This window comes from Perca fluviatilis, chromosome 8 (genome assembly GCF_010015445.1).
Source record: "Perca fluviatilis chromosome 8, GENO_Pfluv_1.0, whole genome shotgun sequence".
NCBI lineage: Eukaryota > Metazoa > Chordata > Actinopteri > Perciformes > Percidae > Perca > Perca fluviatilis.
This window is the reverse complement of record NC_053119.1, coordinates 38,896,960-38,923,280: the sequence shown is the minus strand read 5'-3', so window position 1 is coordinate 38,923,280 and position 26,321 is coordinate 38,896,960. Positions and strand designations below refer to the sequence as shown.

Below are 26,321 nucleotides of genomic sequence, written 5' to 3'. Positions count from 1 at the left end.
TACTGTGCAGTATTAGTAGTTTTACTGTTAATAGTGAATAGTTTTACTGCAGAAAAAAAAAATGTTTTGAGTCCTTCAGAGTTCCAAGGCATAAAACATCTAAAGCCCACACACTGAGCCTATAATCGGCCATTGGACAGCCTGGCGAGGTCAGTGACTCGATCGGTGTGTTCCGTGCCGTCGCGTGTCCGAGGGGCCATCGGCCTTCATTTTGGCCGATTTGACATGTATAATCAGCGGGGCGGGCACTCAAATGACCCATCTGATTGGTAGAGTGCTAACCCGGAAACGGGGAGCGGAATGAGCGTGACTAGAGTCTCTCAAAATCTGACGAAAAACTTTTAAACTGACCTTTGTTGATCTGAAATGAAGACAGATTCAGCAACTGCACGGGCTATTTCTCGCTTAAAATGTCGTCCAATCCGCTGCCGGTTTTCATTTTTGGGCAACAATACAGATTAGCGCCGCCTGCTGTTATGGAGACGTATTACATCTCGTTGCTTCGGTGTGTTCTGAGGCGCTTCTTTGACCAACTCGGGGAGACTGATCAGTCCAACTGCCTTTTCTGCCGAGGGTCGGCCGTCTGGTCGGTGCGTCTGGCCCTTTAGCAGCACACAGATAGATTGAGAACAATTTCATCACTTAAAAAGTGGACAGTGTCAAATAAAATCCCTTGAGACTGTGACACTAATAAAAACTGTGTCACTCGGGCCTTCTCTGTGACACTTTTAGAAATCACTTTTCCAGACAATCTCACAGGATTTATTTGACAGTGTCCCCTTTTTAAGTGATGAAATTGTTCTCAACCAATCTGTTGTTGTGTTACCGCTGCCAATACCAACATTCCCAGTTAGAGAAATGGTGAAAAGTAAAGAAGAAGCTGTTTCCCTGGGGCCCCAAATCATTACATTATTATATTGAACATTTCAGTTGATCTAGTTTACTCAAACTGATTTCACATAAAAGTTTATCTGATATATCTTATCATTTTCGGATTAAAAACACAGTTGCCTACTGACAAACGTTTTCAATTGATTTAGTCTAAGAAACACAATAACAGCAACCTGAGAATATTAAAAACATGAAAGCTGTTTTTGGCCCTATTGGATTTCCTGTTTATAGTAGAGACATGATTGCAGGGCTGGCGTTTTTATTTCTGATATCTAGTTGTTGCATATTGTGGTTGGTATTTCGGAATAAATAAACCCAAAGTAGCCTTTGGGTTTATTTGTCAGATGTTGCAGGGCTGGGTTTTTGAGTGGTGGGCTCTGCGATCCTCTATTGGGCAGATAAAGTGCAATGGTGATGATATGTGTAGCGTTACATATATCATCACCATTATTATTAGTAGTATTACCAAAGAGATGCTAGTGGTTACAACATGTCCTGTTCCTGCTGACCGTCTCACCTATCTTTGGTTCAACAGTCAAACATTTGGGTTTTCCTTACTCACTTACTGTGCAATATTTAATATGTAATACTATTGACAATATTGATAATACTGTGCAATTCCATTACTGTACAATATCTATATACTGTGCAATATCATTACTCTCATTGTCCAATATCTATTATTCATTGAATGTGATCACCTCTATTGGGCAATATTCAATAATGTGCAATAACCCATAAAACCATATTTATTTTTAATATGTATATAGCATCTCAGAACTGTGCACCTTACCCCTCTTTTTTTGCACTACTTATTTTATTCCATGTTGTTATATTTTTTTTTTTACGTACATGTTGGCACTGGAAAAGGAGTTGCTTTTAATCTCATTGTACATGTGTATAGTGACAATAAAAGGCATTCTATTCTATTCTATTCATCCATCACCATAATATTTCTCATCCATCCTCACCTCTGTGTCCCACTTTAGCCAGCAGGTGCAGCAGTGGCAGCAGGATGGTGTAGTTGGGACTGAAGCTGCGGCCGGCGTTGACCAGTGCAACGAGCAAAGCCTCGCTGCCACCTTTACTGATCATGTAGTGGATACGACGATCTGTACCTGCACAGAGACAGAGAGATGCTGCTGGTTCCTCTGCTGGAAACTATTCCGATACAAACTAACCCAGCAGAGGAAACCAGTGGGTTTAAAGGGACGGATGGAGGGGCGGACATGTTCAAGAGTCTGATGGATTTAAGTGTTTTCTGTGGTGTTAAGATGGTGGCATGACATGATCCAAAATAATAAAAAAAAAAAACAGGAACTACAAGGTGTAAGTGTTGTACCCACCAACAACTACACCCATGTTCTCTCTTCTGTTTGTCTCTCCTTTCATTTCAGATTCCACCTCTCCCTCCAGCCACATCACCAACAACTTCAGTCCTCAGATCCTTCCGCCCATTTCCTCCCCTGCAGCTCATTCCCTCCATGGACCATGTACAATTTTTAACATACATGTTCCCATTTGATGCACTGTACCAGAGTTAGCCTTAGGCAAATGTACATATGCAGTCCCTAGGCAGGACACAATTTAAATCCAACAGTAAAAACATGACAACATCTAAGAAAACAACAAGACAGATCACAAATCCTACATCAATATAATGCACATTGTGACATACAAACACACACACACACACACACACACACACACACACTAGTGTTGTCTAGTGTTCGAGCCTAGCTTTCCAGCAGTCCTACTGTTGTTCCTGTTCTGTCTGTGTTGGCTCTTGTTTGCCTGATGTCAGCTTGTTTCCTTGTGACTTCCTGGTAACTGACCTTTGTCTCCATTGCCAAACTGAACTTTTCTTACATTGTCTGTCTCAGTGTCCTGGTTTCACTTCTGCAGGGTTCTTCAGAAACGCTACACTTTCTGCCCTAATTTAAGGGTGTTGATGGAGAGTGTAGGAATAACTCTGCACTGTTCAATATTTGAGAGTACACACCCTTTAACACTATCTTATCTAAAAAAAATCACCATGTTAACCTCATAACCCAATGAGCTGAGGTCCAGAGTCAACATTACACTAATTCTGTCACTAAGTGTGTTCCAGCCACTTTCCATGAAGCATGAAGAGCTGAAACATGAGATCTGTGTGGAGCGATGAGAATGTAACCTTCCTCACAGTAATACATGAAACAAACAGAAATGTAATATTTGCATCATCTTTTCCACATGGTTTCCCATTGTTTGATCTTTGACTGGAGCACCGAATCGGCCCACCAACTGTTTATCTCCATCAACCAATGAACTTCCACTACCATAGTATGACCATTAGTAATCTGCTGTCACAAAGCTTGACTGTGTCCAGTCTGAGAGAACTGCTCTGTATGTCGCAATGCTCTTGATGGTTTTAGCTTTTACAAAGTCCTCCTTACAATCAGATGTTCTTTAATTTTGTGCACAAAAATGCAGCCATTAACAAGCTGGAATTAAAGGTGCCCTGCCACACGTATTTCATTACTTTGCAGAAGTTCTACCATGGACTCTGTAACATTTTCTGTGGAAAAAATGCCTTGGTTACCTTGATTGGCTAACAGCTAGCCAATGAGAGCTTGGCTATCAGCATGCTTTACCCAACGCAACTGGGCGAGCTCATGAATAGTAATGAGCTCAGGCAACACCACGTAAGACTGACCAGCTTTTGTGATTGGCCTGATTTCTCCGCTTATTTCTTTTCAGTGGCTAGAGCTGACAGAGGAGGTAGCAGTTTATTTTCACCTTCACCACATAACACAAACACATATGGAACTAACATATTTCAAAAAATGCAAGTAAAAACGGTTTTGTATGGCAGGACACCTTTAACATTTAGCACAGCTGTTCTTCAAACTTCACAACCGAGGCCCAACTCAGTATTTAGAGCTTCAAGAATGATCGAGGCTCACTGAAGCTTCTCTGGACCTGAAAACTCATTCAACATCCAAGTTCCAAGTGGATTCTCCCATCATGCAACACTGTGAAGACCTCCACTCATTCTTCTTCTTATGAAATGTAAATAATACATTCGTTGTTTGAATTATTCTGTTTCTATCTTATTATTGAAGGAAAAAAGAACATAAATATAACAGCTGAATCATAACATTTCAACAGCAGTGTATCAAAACGTGTCGATGTCCAGATACTTTTACTGACCAGCCAGTATCAGTTCCAGTAACCAGGATGTAAAAGAAATAAACAAAAAGAAGTGTAGGTTTTGTGGCAGTTGTAGATAAATATTGTACATGGGCAAATAACAATTTGCAAACAAGCATAAAATACGTTAATTTTACTCATTATGATTTTGATCTTTAAATGTATTTTTAAACAATTATTTCAGAAGGGGAGCTTGTTGATGCATACAAGATTTGAGAGGTTTGAAACTCATTGCAACCTGGTTGGTTGCGCAGATTCAATTTCTTGCTTTCTTGCATCAAACTGCTCCCCTCCTCTGTTCTTTTTTTTACGCTGAGGCTGTAGTTATTCCTAGAGCGAAAACAGTTAGTCCCCTACACGATATTGCCTTGTCAAATGCAGTGAAGTGGTCGAGAGCTTATGTGAGCTTACCAGCAGACAGAAGTTCATCCAGGACATTGAGGATATTTAAGGTGCTCTCCACATCCCCTCCATTCTGCACAGACAAAAAGAACAAAGACAGAAAATACACAATGAATGCAAAAGCTTATCTTATCTGAAATGATTGCCTACCATCAATCGTAATGTTGTATTCTCTGTGGCCATATAATCCACGTTAATACTGAAACAGACTCTTTGGTTTCATATTCACCATGACAACTATATACCATTATTTTTTTGGTTCTAGTTTTTACTATGCACACTGCTGAAGAGCTGCTAAACAGATTCATATTGTAATTGTACTCTGAGCACAATGCCAATAAAGCTCAATCTATCTAGGTCTGTGTAAGCCCAGCCATTCCCCACAACACACGAATGTGTGATTTTCTTTGATTAAATATAATATATAATAATAATAATATTAAATATGTTAAAAAAAAAGATAAATAAGAACATGTACATTTCAGTACGAGCAAGAAGACCAACAAAAACAACATACAAACAAACATATCTTTCAAAATCATTGTAAATGATTTAAATAAGGATTTCCATGTTCAAAAAGGAGTAGGAAGAAGTTAAAAAACACTTTTTACAATCCATTTTTCTACTTTTAAGAAGCTTTAGAGATATAGATTTACACAAGCCTATCTGATGTCTCATTTACTCTACATGTTGATGTAACGCCAATCTTCACAGAAGAGTTTCTCATTCTGAAGGTTTAAAATGGTCTCAATGTGACGGAAGGCAGGTGTATGATGGCTGATTCAATTCTGCTGCTCGGACAGAAATCTTTTGGGGTGGCCAAACACCACCCTCATTAAAATGTGTGTAGTGTGAAAAGGCCTCCTCCTGTGGCCAACTATCTGCCAGTTTAAATAGGGACAAACAGTGCAGAGTTGTGTTGAGTTACTGTAATGAGAGACTGTTGCTGAACACAGAGGTAACAGTCTCCCTGATTATGGGTTATGTTAGTTAGCTATCCTGCCTCCTACTGCTGCAGCCAAATACAACATTTTGGTTTTGCTCAGCATGTCTCTGACAGGGCCACATGGCATCTTTAAATATAAAGTGTGTGATTGAGAGACTTTGGGCTCAAGTAGCTTTGTGGGCGGATCTCGCAAATCTAAAATGGGTTGGTCTGAAGTAGCTAGGTGTGGTTTGGGTGTAAACCAATCAGAGCGTAATCTCACATTCCCTTTAAGAGCAGGCGCGCTTGTTCCATGGTGGATTGCTATTATGACGTCCGGGAAGCAGCAAAGTAATAAATGTCCGTCTTGATTGTGTGGCGATGTTGCTGCGGCCTCTCGGGCGCATCTCCTCAAGTCTGGAGAGGATTGCTGCAGCCATGGAGCGTGGGCCTCCAAACGCACCACCTGCTCCTGTTGTGCCCCTTCCTCCTCCCCCCACTCCATCTCCGTCCACCCGCTCCACCAGGAGAGCATCGCACATTGTCACTCCTGGACCAGATCCCGCCAGAGTGTCCAGTCCCGCCATAGTTCAACATCACGTCTCCTTAATTCCTCTAATATTTCCTCATTTATGTCATCAACACATCCATGATTCATGGAAATGTTGTGTAAAACCCAACAAGCCACAAAGAATGCTGGGACTTTTTGAGGACTGTACTGTAAAGTCCCTCCTGACCTATCCAAACACCTGAAGCACATTTTCAGTAATATTTTTCCTTGTAATTATGTATGGTTTGCAAAAATGGGAACTGCTGCATCCGTGTAGATGAGAGAAGCAAAGTGTATGCGCGTTGTGCACATTCTACATTAGGGCCAAGCACACGCCCCTAAAATAGCATCTGAATAACGCGCCATTGACTTTAGACTAGGTTTTTCCTGGTTTGTTTTTTATCAAATAAATACAATATATAGTAAAAAACATAAAGTCCAAAAGCAGGATTTCCCAAGCTGTCAGACAGCTTGCTTTATACAAATCAGACAGACTTACTTAAGTACACTTACACATGCAGCCGGAGGGGCTGGGGATCGATTCGCAAATCTTGTGGTTGAAGGACGACAGGCCTTATTTCAACACTTTAACAAGCTAACATCTTATTTACAACACTGAGGGGCACATTCATAAATGATTGCACAGCTTTTGCAGCCATTTAAACTTGCACAAATAAGAAAAAAGGAAACATGTAATTCTTAAAACACCCACAAATGGTGAAATGCACCCCTAACTGCGCTGCAAAGCAAACAGTGTCTCGGTGCTCCTGGGCTGTTTGCACATATTAAAATTACTGTAGGTGCATACAATGTGCATACATTGGACATATGTAAATACGAACATAGTTTCTATTAAAATGAGCCTTGTTGCAATAACGGTTCAATTCACAAAGATCAGCGCATGGGAGAGGAGTTAGGGAGAAAGGAGTTCCAGAATACAGTAAAATGGCAAATTTGCACTCAGCTGTAAAACTTTATGTGCGTGTTTCCGCTGAAATATCAGAACTGAAATATCTTTTGTGAATTGGACCCTGAGATGGGGCAGATAGCGGTTGCATATGATGCACAATTCATGGTGCTTTCAGCAGCCGCAATCATTCTTTGTGAATCATCTGTGTGAGCAAGTGGCAGCAGGTCAAGCATCAATCATCACAAACCATACATATATTAAATAGATACATAAAACAATACAGTAATAAATCCTCATACTACGATTGGCATCTGAGCCATTTTTTCAGTGCCTGCTTAAAACCTCCTAAACTTCTGACCATCTTTAGATTTCCTGGCAACCTGTTCCAAAGGCTTGTTGCTACATACAAAAAGGACTCCTTACCTAAATTACTCTTAAATCTAGGAGGTACAAAATCAGTAGAGCTTCCCCTGGTGGAGTGGCTGTGAACATCTTTTACTCTGTTAAAATAATTGATTAAATATTTGGGGACAACCCCATACACAGTCCTATGTATCACGCACAGGTGAATCTGAGAGACTTGATCTTCAACTTTTAACCACCCAATAGTCTCAAAATGAGAAGTATCAAGATTAGATCTCATGGGGAGGTTCAGAATAAGCCTCAAAGCCTTATTTTGAGCAGTCTGAAGCCTATGTTTCAGATGCTGTAGGACACCTTTATACCATGAGCAGCATGCATAGTCAAAATAAGGCTGAATTAGAGCACTTGCCAGAGTTAACATTGCGTTCTTGTCCAGAAATCTTGAGATTCTTGCCAAGAAACATACTCTTTGATTTACTTTGGCAAGTACCTTTTGCGCTTGGCCCACTCCAGTCAAGTGGCAGTCCAGCACACAACCTAGATAAGTAACCGAGTCCTTTACATTAATCTCATTATCTCCAACTAAAACCTTAAAACCAGGGGATCTTTTCAGTTTTATCTTTGACCCAAACAGTATGGCTTCCGTTTTCCCTAGGTGAAGCGATAGCCTATTGTCAGACATCCACCTGCTGACATTCAATAGTTCTACACTGAGAGTTCTTTCGACTATGTTCTTATCTTTATGAGAAACCAATAATGCAGAATCATCTGCATATAAAAAAAGTTCACATGAACATACAGACTTAAGGTCATTAATATATAGAAGGAAAAAAAGTGGACCCAAGACACTCCCTTGCGGGACCCCACAGTCTATGCATAGTGGTTGAGACATTGTTCCCCCAATATCTACCACCTGCTTCCTATCCTTCTGATAAGACCTCACCCATCTGACTGCTAAGTCATTAAAACCAATGGCTTTTACAGTTTTTTCCGATTGCTAAACGACAGTGGGCACAACTGGAGTCACATGTGCAAAACTCAAACTACAGTCTGCACTACCTACAGTCACCTGAGCTAAACAGTTCACATCACCTGCAAAACTCATTCAAAGCAACACAACTCTTAACACACGTCTCAAACAGTATGCACAGGCCTCACTGAGATAACACACACTGTCACTCAGAACACACTGAGGGTAAAAACACTAGTATCAAACACCAATACAGAAATTACAAACTTTTTTTCCTTTACAGTTTGAACAATTTGAGTGACTTGACACTACTCAACAGTTTATTTAAGGAAAAAATATAGATTGTATAACATACAAATTTTTACATAAGGTAAACAAGAAGGAATGAAAATCAGCAGTTTTCTTCAATAAAGTATTTTGTCTCTAGTAATTTATGGAATTACCGGAGGAAAAAAAACTAAAGGTACATAACAGTACCAACGAATAGTGTGACTAATCCTGCCTCTCTCCAGCATCATGTGGCAAGTTTTCTTCATCACATTGGATGTCTGCATCATCTCTAAATACAAATGAATGTGGTGTTTCCATTGCTTTCACCTCCATTACTTTCTGGAGAAACAGTAAAAGCACGTTTTACTATTGTAAAGATATAGTGTTTTTCACTTTTTTTTTATAGCTGTGTACATAACCTCAGACATCTTACCTGGACATATTGGTATCTTTGCTCTTTTACCCGTTTCTCTCAAACATTACAGTGTAGAATTGTTTCATTCTTATTTGGTGTTTGTATACAAAAAAAAGACTTTCTGAGCTTTCTCTGTATAAATACCATATATGTTCACTAACTAGTCTAAAACAAGACACCTGCTTAGGCTTTCAGCTAAAATTGCAATCAGCAGTGTTTGATAGGCACCAGACTGAAATCTATTCTGTTTTGAATGTGTGGTTTACAGTTTTGACAGCAGTGTGTTAGCATTTGAACAAAGTGCTGTAAATCTACAGTGTTGTGCACGTTGTGGTTAAAGTGATGGGATAAGTGTGTAGAGTTTTGAAAACTGTGTTCAAGCAATGAAAAATGAACTAGAGTTTGGTCCACATGAACTGCTGCTGTGCAGACTGTAGTTAGAGTTTTGCACATGTGACTCCAGTTGTGCCCACTGTCGTTTAGCAATGAAACAATTCTACACTGTACTGTTTGAGAGAAACGGGTAAAAGAGCAAAGATACCAATATGTCCAGGTAAGATGTCTGAGATTATGTACACAGCTATAAAAAAAAGTGAAAAACACTATATCTTTACAATAGTAAAACTGCGTTCTTACTGTTTTTCAGAAAGTAATGAAGGTGAAAGCAATAGAAACACCACATTCATTTGTATTTAGAGATGATGCAGACATCCAATGTGATGAAGAAAACTTGCCACATGATGCTGGAGAGAGGCAGGATTAGTCACACTATTCGTTGGTACTGTTATGTACCTTTAGTTTTTTTCCCCAGTAATTCCATAAATTACTAGAGACAAAATACTTTATTGAAGAAAACTGCTGATTTTCATTCCTTCTTGTTTACCTTATGTAAAAATTGGTATGTTATAAAATCTATATTTTTTTCCTTAAATAAACTGTTGAGTAGTGTCAAGTCACTAACATTGTTTAAACTGTAAAGATGAGAAAGTTTGTAATTTCTGTATTGGTGTTTGATGCTAGTGTTTTTACCCTCAGTGTGTTCTGAGTGACAGTGTGTGTTATCTCAGTGAGGCCTGTGCATAGTGTTTGAGACGTGTGTTAAGAGTTGTGTTGCTTTGAATGAGTTTTGCAGGAGATGTGAACTGTTTAGCTCAGGTGACTGGTGGTAGTGCAGACTGTAGTTTGAGTTTTGAACATGTGACTCCAGTTGTGCCCACTGTCGTTTAGCAATTGAATAAAACTGTAAAATCATTGGGGAAATGTCCTTGCTCTATAGACATGTTAATGATATGAGTGATACATGAGGTGATAACCTCAGCAGCATCTCTTAAGAATCTAGAAGGAGTATTGTCAAAGCCAGTGGCTTTCGAGCTATTTAAATTTTTAAAGGGATACTTCACCGATTTAGCATTCAGCTTTGTATCAGTAGAAACCCGATAGCATTTCTGAATGACCGTGCCTCCCTCCCTCATGTCCCCCTGAGACGAGAGATTTCTGCATTTGGGACCTGGAAAAAATCTTCCGATGACGTAAAATGACGATTTTTGCGTCATTGGAAGATTTTTGGGCCAGAGGCAAAGGACTACAGCCAGTAGTAGGATCTACTTCCGTAACGCCCACAGGGGGTTGGACTGCTGAGTCTGGCCGAGGTATTCCGAATGAAAACGACTGTCAGCCATCTTGAATCTTTGCTAAACAGGCTTTCGGTTTTCAGCAGAAAACATTTACAACAATTATCTGCATTCAAACTACCGGACGTGTGTACCACCGGGATACATCGATACAGATCGGAGAATATGGAGAAACCCAAAATCGTCTAGGTGGAAAGCTAACGCTAGCTGTCCACCTGTCCCAGCCATCCTGCTTGCAAGTGTCATTAAACAACAAGCTGGACTACATCCTCCTTCAACGAAACTCCCAACATGAGTTCAGTGACTGCTGTGTTTTTGTTGTTGTGGAAACATGCCTGAACAACCGGAACCGGGACTATCCAGCTACCAGGCTGCTCTCGCCGGCCCGTGGAGGTGGGCTGTGTTAAACGGACTGGTGTAGAAATAAAATCCAACTAGCTACTGCTAACTGCTGGTGGAGCTTGTGACTGTTAAATGCCGACCATTCGACATTCCACGCTAATTCACGGCTGTGTTTATACTCGGTGTTTAGCTACACCATTGCTAGTATGCGTTAGCTGAACTTTACGGATCCTGCTTGCAAGTGTCCGCTCATTTAGACCACAAACTGGACTACATCCAACTTCAACGACACTCCCAACGTGAGTTCAGAGACTGCCGTGTTTTTGTTGTTGTGGAAACATGCCTGAATAGTGTACTGGACTGTCCAGCTACCAGGCCTGCTAGCCCTCCGAGCTAGAGATGCTCTGTCGCCGGGTAAAAGAGGTGGGCTGTGTTAACACCGAGTGGCGCAGAAATGTGGTGATTTGTATCCATTTAACTGCTAACTGCTGGTGGAGTTTGTGACTGTTAAATGCCGACCATTCTGCATTACACACTAATTCACGGCTGTGTTTATGCTCGGTGTTTACAGCCCACCAAGCGCTAATGCTAGTATGCGTTAGCTGAACTTTACGGAGCCTATAAAGTGTGTGTACTAAATGTAGCCTGTTTCGTATGTCGTTTTTATATAATGTTGTTTTTATATATGTTAAATGTGTAACACCACTTGAGTCACGATACATACATACATACACGACTACATAAGTGACCCAATTTAAAGATATATTCAGCTTTCCAGCGGTGAAATATTCCTTTAAGCTTCTCAAGTACAACTGCCTCTGACACCTTTTCAAAAGAAAAGCCATCTGCTTTAACCTCTTGCTGAGAATAATAGTCAAGGATGTGACTTTCACCGTACTGCCCTGACTGCTCAGGTAGCTTTTCCACCAGTTTACTAGCAACTAATGAGAAGTAGTTGTTAAAACTATCTGCCACTGTCACCTTTTCTGCTGTAACTTTATTCCCCAGATCAAGAATTATGTTACTGGTTTTTGTTTTCAACCTGTTGTTGTAGCCAAGCTGCTTGAGGGACTTCCATAATTTACGTGAATCATTTCTATATTCCACAATTTTCTCATTGAAATAGGCCTTTTTAGCATACACCACTAATCTGCTCACTTCATTTCTCACCTTTTTGTACTCTGCCCAATTCTGATCATCCTTATTTCTCCTGAATGTGTCATACTTCTTATTTCTCATCCTAATTGCCTCAAGAATAACATCATTTATCCAGGGTTCTGTCCTCTGTTTAATTCTTACTACTTTAAATCGGGCTAATTTGTTTACAACTTCTAAAAACATACATTTAAAAGAGCACCATGCTTTATCAACATCCATACATTGCAACACAGTTTATTAGATTCAAGAAGTTATCAAGTGCTTCTTTGCTATACCTTTTCAGCGACCTGATTCTTATAGAGCTATGGCAATTGAGCACTGCTTTCTTTGTCTTTCGAGTATAGGCTGCGGCCGACAGTAGCGTTACACATGGAGGAGCATCTCTTCCTGAAAGTCTTGATATGGATTTGGTGACAATAACATGGCTGACAGCTAGCATGTTTTGTTGTGAAACATACTGTCACATTATATTTACTGATTTCCAACCGTGCACAATGTTATTGACTTTGAATCTTGCTAGCATAGCGTTAGCTTTCTGGCTCGTAGCTGTCTGAGCTGAAGGGTTCTCTGAACTGAGCGGACTATACACATCCCCTCTGATGAAGATGTAATCTTACATCAAAATGTTAGTCACTGTTATGCACCTTAAGAAATAAAACCATCAAGTAAGGAGACATCTGTGTTTTTTGCTATTTTATACTGTTTTGTCCTGCCTTGGTTGCACCGGATTGTTGTGGTCTGCAGAAGCGCAGAGAACTTCCCTTTTTTCCTGTACATATCCCCTGTTACCATGTTGCTAAGGTTGGCAAGTCGTATCTAGGGTCCATCCTAGTTACTGGAGCAGTGAACAACCTTTGCATTGCAAAAGAACTTTATGGGATGGAAATGATTGTTCTGTTGTTTTGATTGCAAAACGCATTAAAATATGAATGAATGGCCTAATGTTTTTTCATCTGTAAGTGACCACGGTATAAGCGGGTAAATGCCCTTCGATGTTTCAATTATAAGGTAATTAATGGCGGAAATTCAGCGGCAATAATGGATTCTAGAACCATTCTGGCCTTGCCATTTTCCATTCATTCCTGATTGTCAGGAATTACCCCTCACACAGTGTAAACCCACCTAAACAAAGATCATGGATTCACTCCCAGCTTTTATCCGCACAGGCTTCACACACATTTCTATAAGCCAATCCAAATGAACAGTTTATAACACAAACACATGAAATGTGGATGAGGATAAGAACCAAGCACATCTCAGGTTTCAAAGCTTACACCATACAGTTGAAGTGAACGGTGCAAGTTTAGATTGGTTGGTCTTGGAATTAGACAATGTATATAATGCCCCTTTTGAAAGATTGAATAAAACATTAAACTGTCATAAATCTTGTCAAATTTGTATGCATTTAGATCATCTTAGTGTGTAAAATTGATCTGAAGAAAAAGCTACCCCCTCAATAATGTGAGGATTTCCAGTTTAAGTAATAATGCACAATAATATCAGGACAAAATATGCCGATAGTAGATGGAGAACACAGAGAAACATGTTTTAAGCACATTGTTGTTATGCAAACCTACAGTCTGACATTTATGTGAAATCAGTGTCTGCTTCTCTTTTCATTTGCCTGTATGCCTGTAGACTACTGGACGCATGTCAGTTGTTAAATGGAATAGAATCGGCCCTTTTCTGTACTGTTGATGTCTCTTGCCTTTGAACTGTGACAGGGAACTAAAGACACCTGCTGCAGGGACGCTAAAACAGAATGAGTGACTGTCATCACGTCGTTATTTACCATCAAGGACACACGATGTGTGGGAGGTAGCCTACAGTACGGCCACACAGGGACTACACAGTAGTACTGCACTGGTCCTGAGTGACTCTTTAACATGTTCTGCTGGCATAGAATGGTCTGAATAACAGCAAAATGAGTTGTGTGCCTGTTGGCTGTCACACGTGGTAGTGAAGTTGTCAGAGGGAATCCCTGGGATATTAATGACATACCCACTCCAGCAACATCATACCTCGCGTGGAGATAACATACAGCAGCCTACTAACAGAAGACTGTCAGCGCCTGGCTGAAAGCAGAACTCTGCTGTTTACTGCTGACCATGACAATACTTTAAAAATGAATAGAACGTCCCAAAATAATGTGGGGCTACATGAGACGAATACCTTGTCTATGACGTAGCATTCAGAAGGTGAGGAACAGTTCCTAATGTGGTCTCAACCAAACCAAGTGACAAGTGAGTCAAGACTTTTAGACAAAGTTATAAACTTGGATCTGGACAGACCTGAAGGAAATATGAGTCCTAGATGTTCTGCATGAGACAGTAACAACACTGAAATTTAAAAAAGTCATACATAGTAAGAGGTGTTTCTCTCCTGCCCGTTCTTGTTTTCTCTAGGATGAGTCAACAACTTAGCCTAGAAATCTAGACACCCTAGCGCCAGCAAATGTAATTTGCAGCCAGGTTGAGTCTAGCAACTCTCCGTTGGCTTGAAAGCTGGAAAAACCAAACTCTAGTCAGGCCAATCACATCGTGTATAGAGTCGGTGGGCAGGGATTAACATAATGACGGCAGAGTTGCGACGGTTGGGCGTGAATTCCCTGCTACTTGAAAACAAAGAAGATGGCTGCTGCTGCTGCTGGCGAACAGCGGTCTTTGGAATCGGCTTTGGCCGCGACTCTGGAAGACTTGGAGTTCAGCTTTTCTTTGAGAAAAGAACAAAGAACGGCACTGAAGTTTTGCCGACCGGATACGGCAAAAGTTTAATCTCTCAACTAGCGTTGCTCTGCCTGGTTGTAGTGCTATCCTATTGCTTGCAGAGGGAATTTGAAAGACAACTGTTTATCCCGCCCCTCGGATTGAGCCCTGCCAATGGCGAGTTCCCAGACCCAACATCTTGATGTGGGTCTGGCTGGAGACATTCCGCCACTACCAATTCCATTCATAGTCCCATTTAATGTCACAAAGCTTTGACAGTATCTATCTCTGCTGTGTTAGCTGCCCACCTGGGGGGAGTGTACTCTCAGTTACAGTTACAGACGTATCGCTGTAATACAATATCAGGGCATACAGTGATGTTCTTTCAGTCATGTAGAGTTTCCGTTCATCTGTTTATAGATAGAGCTATCATGTAGAGTTTCCGTTCATCTGTCTATAGATAGAGCTATCAAACTCTATCTATAGAGCTATACACTTTCTCTCACATATACACAGAACAGGACCATTCACATTCGGCATGTTGTTTTAGATTTGCTTTTGTTATAATGTTCCCTGTTTCAATCACATCTTATGTATCTATCAGAGTCACACACACCAGGAGGAACCAAAATCCGTTGCATTATATTTCTGAGTGGTGGTAAGTTTGAAATGAGTCTAGTTTCCGTGTTGGCACCAAAGAGAGTTTTTCATCTTCTGGGAACTTTCCACCACAAGAGGAACGATGTTGATATTAATGTATTATTTGGTGTTACTCACAAGCAACAGGTAGTTTACTGTTCCGTAAAAGCATGGTTTCTCACTAATTGCCTCAAAGAAATTCATTTGATTGATTTTCCTAAATTACAAACAGAAAACATATTTTCTTACCTACATATAGTGAGAAATATGCATGTATAGTTTTGGTTTTCCAGTACAGACTGAGAATTCTTTCTCCTCTCTAATACAAAGAAGGTGGATGGAATTGAATGTGTGAACGATCTATCACTGACAAACATATCTGAAAAGCTGCAGAGCCTTACATCTGCATTCTGTCATGGTCCAATCAGATAATCTTCATGTGTCAGATTGAGCCAGATCTCCATCATAAGTCAGTTTGTGAGAATCCTTTGAAAAGACGGAGTCCACTTCGAAGAGCATCAGTGACCTAAAGAGGAGTTGGTTGGTAGGGCCTGTTCATAATTACATATGTACAGGCAGGATGCCACGTTGTCCTGTAATGATGACGCGTAACTAGGCTATCGGTAAGCAGGGTAAGCGGTGCTTACGGGCCCGGACCAATCAGGGGCCCGCATCACTGGAAGATATTGATTGACAGCCGGGGCCCCCTATTGCATAACTTTTTTTGCAACTTTCATTGTCTTCTGCAACTTCATTGCAACAAACACAACTTTTATTGCAATTTTTTACAAAAGCTCCCGTGAAATCAGGCATTTGGGGCCGCAACAATCTCAAAAAAAGGCAGTGAAATCCTGGAAGGACTGACTGCCCTTGTGTGTTTTTCCATGTGTTATGGTGTGCATTAACCAGTGTTTTTGTTGTTGTTGTTGTTGTTGTTGTTGTGGTGCGCGTAGGCTACTCCTGATTTTGCCAGTCACCTCATCTCTTCTATGCTGTGTCTCTATGATCCTCTCCTGTCCTAGTCATGGTAGCCTACTTGTGGACATTGCGCCGTCATCACGTGCTGTAGTAGGGGGGCCCGCCTTGATAATCCTGCATAGGGGCCCGGTGTTGGCTCGTTACACCACTGATTCAAAGAGTCCTTCGTACTTCTACTGGAGTGTCTTACAGTAATGTAACCCTCCTGCTTATGATAATGATAGAGGTCAACAAAGTCTGAAATGTCAGCACGCAGCCACAGATCCCCAAATCTCCTGGGGATACATGACTAATTCTGGTGTCTCTGGTCTCATCATGAAAAGCCTCTGCTGGCTCATGTGACAACCTCACATAGTGTGCATTGCGTTAAATCAAAGACATCATGGACGTTTTCTGACGTACATTACGGTAAAGAACTTGAAAATGTCAATAAGTGCAACAGGTATTCAGAATTTCAACACTGTTAAGTCTGTGCAAAAAAAGATAACTGCTATGTCAAAAGATAATAAGCCCAACACTTTCACAGCTCAATGTTAGATGTTAGATTTGCAACATTGTATTTAAAATAGCATGAACAATATAAGCAATGCATTGTGGATCCCTACCTGCAGGGCCGAGAGGAGGACCTCTAAACCGCTGGAGGAGCTCGCCGACGTTGTCATAGCTGGGCCACGTCGTTCTGTGGAGGACAGACGGACAGACAGAGGGATAAACACACTGTTAGACAGACAGACAGACAGACAGATGAACAGATGGACTAACCAACAGACGAACAGAAAAAAAGACAGGATAGGAGCACTCAGACAGGCAGAGATCGGGGGGAGGCAGACGGAGGAAATCCAAAGTGCGTCCTCACCACACAGCGTCACACACACATGAAACTTAAATCATCTGTCTCTCTCGTTTTCTCTCTCACAGCAAGCCAGACGCGCACATGCAGCGCTGCTGCTGTGTGTAAGGAGAGAGAGAAACGGAGACTCCCCCTGACTTAACCCCCAGGGTCAGGCTCTGTGTGCCTAGTACGACGGAGCATTAGGGCCACATCAAGGTGAACAAAAATTAAGGAGGAAGATCTTTTATTTATTTTGCATTTCGAGAATAAAGTCAAAATGTAGAGAGTAAAGTCAACATGACGAGAAAAAAGTTGAACTACCATTTCGAGAATAATGTCGAATTGTCGAGATTAAAGTTGAAATGACGAGAATAAATGTAACTCCTTTATCACTTACTCACATTAGAGCGACTGTCTGCCATGCCAGCTGCCTTGTAGGCAAAATCATAGATATGGGTTACATTCTTGGAGTGCCGCACTCGCCTGACCCCCACTCTTTCAGGATCAAACTATTTGATCTTAATACAACATATGCGTAGGTGTAACCGTCGATACCCTTGCATCTGTCCATTACAAGCTATTTCAGTTTGCAGGAATACGGCCACCTCTTCCAAGTTTTTGTGGTTTCTCCTTCTGAACAAAATTTTCGGCACAATCTCTTCAAAGTCCTAATACTCACCATACTGTGTTTATGCACTTAAAGTGCACTTAAAAATGCACTTCCTTTTTATTAAAACCGATTCTGAAGTATAATTTCACGAGCCTCCACAATGCATTCTGTAGAAGACTATAGGTAAAGCTAGTTTGGTTTATTCTCAAAAGTCCGATTCTTGAAATATTAAGTTTTTTCTCGTCATGTTAACTTTATTCTCGTCATTTCGACTTTATTCTCGAAATGCAAAATAAATAAAAAAAATCTTCCTCCTTAAATTTTTTCCCCTTGATATGCTTTGTTCATGTTGTAGACCTATTAGATACATGGAGATAAATAAAAGTGGTTAAAAGTGTGGCTGGTTGTGTGTCAGTGCGTGTGTAACCCTACCCCTGCAGGATAAAGAGCTCCAGAAAACATTTGTGCTGCAGTGTTGAGAAGGCTGCCACTATAAAAAGGTCCTGACAAGGCCAGCTGGGCAGCTGCAGGACACACAATACATCCAGTGGACACGTCAGCCAATAATGCTTTGGATGGCTGCTATAAAACAAACCTTTAAACAGCCCCTTTTTATTACAATCACCAAACTCTATTCAGTGAGCCAAGCCTCTGAAACCATAGACAAAGAAACTAACATGTTACTGTACCACAATAGCTCTCAGACAGAAACACATCAACCCCCCCCACACACACACACACACACACACACACACAGCACACACAATGCTCTGTGTGTACCAACTTCATTTATATCAACCACTAACAACATAAGTGCAATTAGTAACAAAACCAGCCAAGCTGATTATTATTCTTATTTAATAACATTATCAATAATTAGGCTGTCAATCGAATAACATAGTTAATCGCAATTAATCACAATTTTTGGTTCGGTTCAAAAGGGATATTAGTATTAATTATTATTAATTATAAGTATTTAATTACTCGTATGAACATGACAGTGGACAAATATGCTTGCTTTTTCCTTTTTTTCTGTGAAAATCTGTAAAAGTCCGACATATTTTATATATATATTTGAAATGTCTTTCAAAAAGGTGATTATAATTTCCTGTAGAGTGTATGCAGCTGCCTGTCTGCAGTCCCCGCTCTGACTCACTCCCGCCCACAGCACTATCTGATTGGTTAAACATCATGAGTAACAGCTAATCAGCCAATCAAAAAAGGGAATTACCAACATTGATTTGGACGCCTTGCTGTGTCTGCTGTGTGTGTCGTTCAGCTCAGTTCTTCTCATTAGAGGTGATGACAGCGAGCTCTCCGTAACATCACTTCAGAGTGTTCGATACTCGCTAGTGGCATCAAGTCCATGTAAAGACCTGATCCTGATCGGCTCTGAAACTACCCAGCACAAGCCTTTTTAGTAGAAAGGATGAGCAGTGTGTGGGTGTGTGTTTGTATTTGTAATAGAGACAGTCTGGGTCAAGTTGAAGGACACACTGATCCCATCCTTAATCCTAACTTTCAGTCAGTGAGCTCACAGCCAGCTTTCCAGCCCACATGAACTTTACAGCGCTCTCTCCTTATCACACACACACACACACACACACACACACACACACACACACACACACACACACACACACACACACACACACACACACACACACACACACACACACACACACACACACACACATGTTCAGAGATGGAACCGGTTAATAGGCCTTGTTATTCCCTTTGGGGACAGAATGCTAATCCACAGCTGAAATCACACACACACTTCTGACAGACAGGATTCCCCTACATGGCTCAAAACACACACACACACACACACACACACACACACACACACACACACATAATATGCACACACACACACACACACACACACACACACACACACACGTTTCCATTTCCTCAATAATAAGGGAAGACCGTGTTTGTTGCTTCAGCTGCCAGGTTGTTTCACTGCAGACAACAGTGAGGGCAACAGTCTGCTGCTATTTTAAAGCCAAACACAGTTTGTCCTTTCAGGGAGTCATGTTGTCAGAATGTACTCTCTAGCTTGTTACAGGGGGCTGAGGGCAGCAGCGGAAGGCGGAACCCCTCTAGCGGCCGATGACGAAGGCGGAACCCCTCTGGCAGGCGGCGGTGAAGGCGGAACCCCTCTGGCGGCCGAGCAGGACGGTGAAGACCCTCTGGAGGGCCGAGCAGGACGGCAAAGACCCTCTGGAGGGCCGAGCAGGACGGCGAAGACCCTCTGGAGGGCCGAGCAGGATGGCGAAGACCCTCAGCCAGTTGGGCCAGGGTCCGCCACCAAGGTAACTGGAACAGGGACAGGCAACAAGGCAACAGGAGCAGAAGTCGTCCGGTCAGCAGAGACTCTGGAAGGCGGGTCAGTGGAGACTCTGGAAGGCGGGTCAGTGGAGACTCTGGAAGGCGGGTCAGCTGAGACTCTGGAAGGCGGGTCAGTGGAGACTCTGGAAGGCCGGTCAGCAGGTCAGCTGAGACTCTGGAAGGCGGGTCAGTGGAGACTCTGGAAGGCCGGTCAGCAGGTCAGCTGAGACTCTGGAAGGCGGGTCAGTGGAGACTCTGGAAGGCCAGTAAGCAGGTCAGCTGAGACTCTGGAAGGCCAGTAAGTAGGTCAGCTGAGACTCTGGAAGGCCTGTCAGTGGAGACTCTGGAAGGCCGGTCGGCGGTCAAACTTGACATTTTCAGCGTGTAGCTCGCTAGCTCGAAGTTTGTTGTTCCCCGAAGAGAACGGAGTTAGACAGAGGCAACACACAGAGAGAGGAACATCCGGCGATTATCCTTAAAATGAACTGCCGTTGATCCAGACTACTCAGCTTGTTAAAAAAAAATTTCAATTATGATTTGATTAAAACAATACATCCACATATGACATCGGAACACTACACGTTGCAGTTACTCTATAAGAGTGTGAAAACTAGTCTGCAAGCCAGCACACAAGTTTAAACAGGTAGCTAAAAGTAATGAAAAATCCGTTGAAATGGTTACCTGGAAGTAACTTTAACGGACAAGGGGCGGCCTCTAGCTCACCCATTGAGAGCGTTCGCCCCGTGTTGGCTGAGTCCTACAGTGGCCCAGGTTAGAATCCGACCTGCGGCCCTTTGCTGCGTGTCATCCCCATCACTCTCTCTCCCCCTTTCATGTCTATCCACTGTCACTATAATAAAGGGAAAACCCCAAAAAAATTATACAAAAAAAAAAAAAACATGGACAAATGTTTAAAACGTTCACTCAGTTGCCCAGAAGGCTGACCCAAACAACACTAATGTTGACACTTTAGTTGTATGAATAATTAACAATATCCACTTTTATATAATGAATAGTGTTGTAGATTTGTAACATAGATTGATAGTGGTTGATGCCACAGGGCTGTGGGGGGGCAGTGGTTCCATGACCTTTCTGTTCCATGCTCAGGGCTCTAAGAATAGAAAAGTGATCAGTATGTTGTTTCTGCCCAACTCTTTGATATTGTTGCGATGCACATTGCAGGCTCTAGAGGCTGATAGTGGGGCTTCACTCCTTTCTCTTGTTTATTTCTGGTGCACTGATCCTGGAGCATTTCTGCTTTAACACCATTAAAAACATGAAGCACATGAGGCCCTCTGTGAGGAAATGTAGCTGTAAATCAGACAAACAGAGAAAACAAGTTTCTGGTTGGTTGATTAATGGGGCATGGCCTTTCTGTGTAGAGTTTACATGTTCTCCCCCCCAGACTTCTTCTATGGTGCCAACTGGTAACTACTGCAGTGTGATCCTCCCTCACTTCATGTTCATACTGGTTAGGAGAGAGGCGGTGATTCAACTTCATGGCATTTTTTGTAAACATTTTGTCTTTTCCATTTCCACCAGGGATTGTAGTCACAAACTAATAACACCTGACGGCCATTTCTTATCACAAATATGCTGATTACAAAAAAGTACCAATTGAATATTGCCACGTAGATGTCCTGAACAGGTAAATGCAGCCTGCAGGCACTGCTGAGGGAAAAATGCACACTCTCTCTCTCTCTCTCTCTCTCTCTCCTTTACATATGTGAAACATCTAAATCAAGAACTATTTACCGTATAGATTTCAGTTTGCACAATAAACTATACATGATATGCAGTATAACTGTATTAATAATTAATGCAGTATTCTCATTATTATAAAAGGGTGATTGGTGTCTCAACGTGTTGATTCGTGGTTGTTAACTATTGGCCAACAGCAGGTTCCTCTCAGAGCTGCCTTTGAACCTGCCATCTGTGTGCTAATAATACAGAGTGTGTGTGTGCACAAGGTCACAGATCCGCTGAGTTATCATGTCCACCTGTGTCACACACACACACACACACACAGACACACACACACACACACACACACACACACAAACACATACACACAGGCACCATACTTGCACAATCTTGCCGTCAAACCCCGTTTTTCCAGTGGCGTGAGACTTCTCCGTGACGTTGCCATAGTAACATGGTGTGTGATCAGCAGTGTCATGGTAGTGACCGGTGAGCTGAGGGTCAAACCACTTTACATTCCAGTGCAGCCAAGGAATGCTCAAAGAGCAAAAGTCAGTGTAACACACATTTCCCTTTTTACTCATGTGATCCTGAAGCGCTAACTCAGTCTGAGAGCATTAACAGTTCCGTCCCAAACATAGATCCCCCACAGCAGAACCAAACTTTTGTTTTACAACTGTTGCTCATATAATCTCTAATATTATCAGACTGTAGGAAAGCATTTTGTGGCCAGGAATGAACCAGATATGCCCCAGGTAATTCAGTATTCATATTCAATTATAGCTATTTCGGCACAAACACTAACACATCATCACCTTCTCAGGTGACATGTTGAACTTGTTAGCAAACAGCTGCCTGTTTCCACATGCAGCAGTTACAGAGCAACAAGATTATTCATCAGGAGTCTTTGTGTGTCCACCTGATCAATGTCAGTCCAATATTCTCTCACTTTCAGCTGTTTTTAGTATCCTGAGGGAAATATCTGTCTCTGTAGCTGCTAAATACTCCTCTATGTTCACCAGCTAGTCTCTGACTGTCTGTCTGCTGCTGAGCAGGTTCACCGAGTTTATCAGAGCTTTGTAACTGGAACCAGCAGCACTGCTGCTGCTACTACACTATGAGAGCTGTGAGAGTGAAGCAGAACAGTAAAGTGTGCCAGACAGACAAACAATGAGCTTACACAACAAAGCTCAGTAAATGTAGCCTGAAAATCTAGACGCACCCTATCGGCAGCAAATGTAATTTGCAGCCAGGGTCAGTCTAGCAACTCTCCGTTGGCTTGCGAGCTGGAAAAACCAAACTCTAGTCAGGCCAATCACATCGTGTATAGAGTCGCTGGGCGGGGCTTAACATAATGACGGCAGAGTTGCGACGGTTTGGCGTGAATTCCCTGCTACTTGAAAACAAAGAAGATGGCTGCTGCTGCTTGAGAACAGCGGTCTTTGGAATCGGCTTTGGCCGCGACTCTGGAAGACTTGGAGTTCAGCTTTTCTTTGAGAAAAGAACAAAGAACGACACTGAAGTCATTCTTGAAAAAGGAAGATGTGTTCGGAGTTTTGCCGACCGGGTACGGCAAAAATGTAATCTATCAACTAGCGTTGCTCTGGTTGGCTATGAGTGCAGAGGGAATTTGAAAGACAACCGTTTATCCCGCCCGTGGATTGAGCCCTGCCAATGGTAAGTTCCCAGACCCAACATCTTGATGTGGGGCTGGCTTGTCAGGCTACAGTAAATGTGGGTTTGTGCTGTCACCTGTGATCTCTCGAAGGCCCAAGACAGATTTCTCGCTTTTCTTATCTTAAAACCCTACATCAGGTGATGATTCTCTGAAGGATCATCACTCTGAACATTTGTCATATATTGTCACATTGTCCTATGGTACATTGGTGTTATAAAATAGGAATGGGTGCGATACACAGTCCTCCCAATGGTTTCACGCTTCTTCATTGATCAACCAGTGGCGAAACACGCCAACATGTGCTGCAATGCCCTGCCAATAAAGGCAGGGAAGAAGAAGAAGAAGAAGAAGAAGAAGAAGAAGAAGACTGCAAGCCAATATAATCTATGAATGTGAACAATGTTTCATGAAGAAGGAAATGGATTCAACGTGTTTGTCAGAGCTGAAGGACACCCACATGACAACACTAAAGGTATAGCTCTGCACTTGTTTTCTGTTAGTCAGCCAGCTGTTACAGTCTATCATATTAGTAAAAACTAATTGTTCCTCATCATGTTTCTACATGTAAAGTGCTGTTTATATCTTTCACATTTACATGAGATACAAGTCTATACACAGACACAACCCAGGGCACTGCTGGGGACAGGATTCCTTCTCTGTTTCTTTCCTCTCTTGTGTCACCATGTTTTGTCCCTTGACTGTCCTGCTCCACACAGAGTGGAGGTGACCTGTTACATGTCATTGCTGCATGTGTGCATGGGGGAGAAAACTGCAGAGACTCCAGAATACAGAAAGTCATTAGAAAATATTTTCTACTATCTGTGATATGTTAAAACTGTTAGTAGTTTCATTCTTAGTCACATCAGTTAGTTTTATTTACATTTAGCAGACTTTTGTACAATTAGTACCATGACACACACATTCACCACTATACAGTGAAATGTCATAGTATTAGTACAGTACTGTATATAGCATATAATACACTCTGGAAAAGTTTGTTTAGAAATGTTGAGTAACAGCACAGCTGGCAAACAGCTGTTAACATGTGTCTGTCTGTCTGTCTTGCAGGGCTGAAGTGGAAAAGAACTATAACAGGATCTGTGCTACGACTTCTCGGAGCTCTGCTTATAGCAACTTAACATGATACAGCCCCCTACACACACACACACACACACACATACACACACAGTGTTGTACTCTTGAGGTGTGGGGCTGTGTATGGATCCAAATCAATGCCTTAATAAGTAAGAAAATGTATATATCAGCCACTGAATCCCACATGTACTGTACATGCATGTGTATGCATGTCGATGCATGTACGTGCATGTGCATGCACTGTATGTATATGCATGTATGTATGTACATCATCATTTGGTGTCCTCACAGACAGCTGTAGTGTCGCACGACTATGGCAACACATTGCATTGTGGGAATGCTAGTACAAAGTAGTCTACATGTCATGGATGTAATTATACTATGTACATATACACACTATATAGATCCTAAATGTCACACTCATATAAATGTTAACAATTATTCATGCATGTATGCATGTATGCTCAGCATGAACATGTCTCTAATGTGTTATTAGACTGTTGGATGCTGCTCTCTGCTATGCCTCTGATCTGATGTGACATCCCATCACTTTGCCGGGACACAGAATGCGCCCTCACATTCAGGACATAACGCAGTCACATAGCAGAGATAGCAGTGCAGTTGGACATCGCTCTGCTTCTCTGTGGCAGAACAGCCAGATGCTGCACCACATTTCTGTTTGTGATTCTTTGCATTCTTTCTTTGTCACTCAGCAACAATGTGTCAGTTTGGCTATGCATTTCAATGACGATGAAAATTGTATGATGAAGATCACTTTGGGATTATGACTGCCAGGTGAAAAGATTTGTAACAGTAAGTTGTTTTTTATTTTATATATATAAAAAAAAAAGAAACACAAAGAATGCTCACTATAGGGTTATATGATAGTTTAACTGCGACTAAATGCTCATGCTGAAGTGACTGCTGCCAAACTCTCAGAGGATGCTCATTCAACTCCACTGCTGCTCTCTCTCTCTCTCTCTCTCTCTCTCTCTCTCTCTCTTTGTAGAAATATATATGCCTAACACACATAAACACATACACACCATAAGACTCAGCCTACCTGTCCAGCTGCCCTGCAGCTCTCTCAGAGTTCCATTCCAGGTGAAATTACTTCGTCCGTAAGCAAACATTCTGACTCTTTCCACTTGTTTCTCTGCAGGTAAGTCTGTGTCAGATGCAGAGGATTCAGTGTAAAAAAGTATGGGCAGGCACTAATTCCTTGTCTTGCCCTTTCACTGGGAGCCAATGTGAGGGAACCCTGGCTGCTGTGAGTGACTGCAGGGAGAGCCAGTGCGCAGGCAGCACTTATAGCACCTGGCTGAGCTTTAAACATGACCCTGTGCCATTGGTTAGCAGCCCAAATGTCAAACAGCGGTGTGTGTGTGTGTGTGTGTGTGTGTGTGTGTGTGTGTGTGTGTGTGTGCGTGTGTGTGTGTGTGTGTGTGTGTGTGTGTGTGTGTGTGTGTGTGTGTGTGTGTGTGTGTGTGTGTGTGTGTGTGGGTGTGTGTGTGTGTGGTATAAGATGAACGGAGCGCTGTGTGCATGTAAATCACCCCTGTCAACAGTGTGGGACTGAGGCTCCACAGTTTCCAACCTGCTGTGAAACAAACTTTGTGTGTGTGTGTGTGTGTGTGTGTGTGTGTGTGTGTGTGTGTGTGTGTGTGTGTGTGTGTGTGTGTGTGTGTGTGTGTGTGTGCGTGTGTGTGTGTGAAGGGATTCCAGGG

At 41.9% G+C, this 26,321-nt stretch overlaps 1 protein-coding gene across 5 annotated transcripts in view; it reads right to left on the bottom strand.

Moving 5' to 3' along the window:
* Positions 1 to 25,727, bottom strand: part of LOC120564171 (cytosolic carboxypeptidase 4) — a 121,232-nt gene extending 95,505 nt beyond the window's left edge. Inside the window, exons 1-4 of one of the 5 annotated variants that reach the window (XM_039808941.1) lie at positions 25,658 to 25,727; positions 16,947 to 17,020; positions 4,495 to 4,558; positions 1,863 to 2,009 (exon numbers count right to left, since the gene is read on the bottom strand). In XM_039808941.1, coding sequence (XP_039664875.1) covers positions 1,863 to 2,009; positions 4,495 to 4,558; positions 16,947 to 17,020; positions 25,658 to 25,727 — 355 coding nt within the window. Of the gene's footprint in view, positions 1 to 1,862; positions 2,010 to 4,494; positions 4,559 to 16,946; positions 17,021 to 17,103; positions 17,278 to 25,657 lie in introns of those variants that run through there. The other 4 variants (XM_039808947.1, XM_039808942.1, XM_039808943.1 and 1 more) reach the window with 4 other exon arrangements.
* Between the last annotated feature and the right edge of the window lie 594 nt (positions 25,728 to 26,321).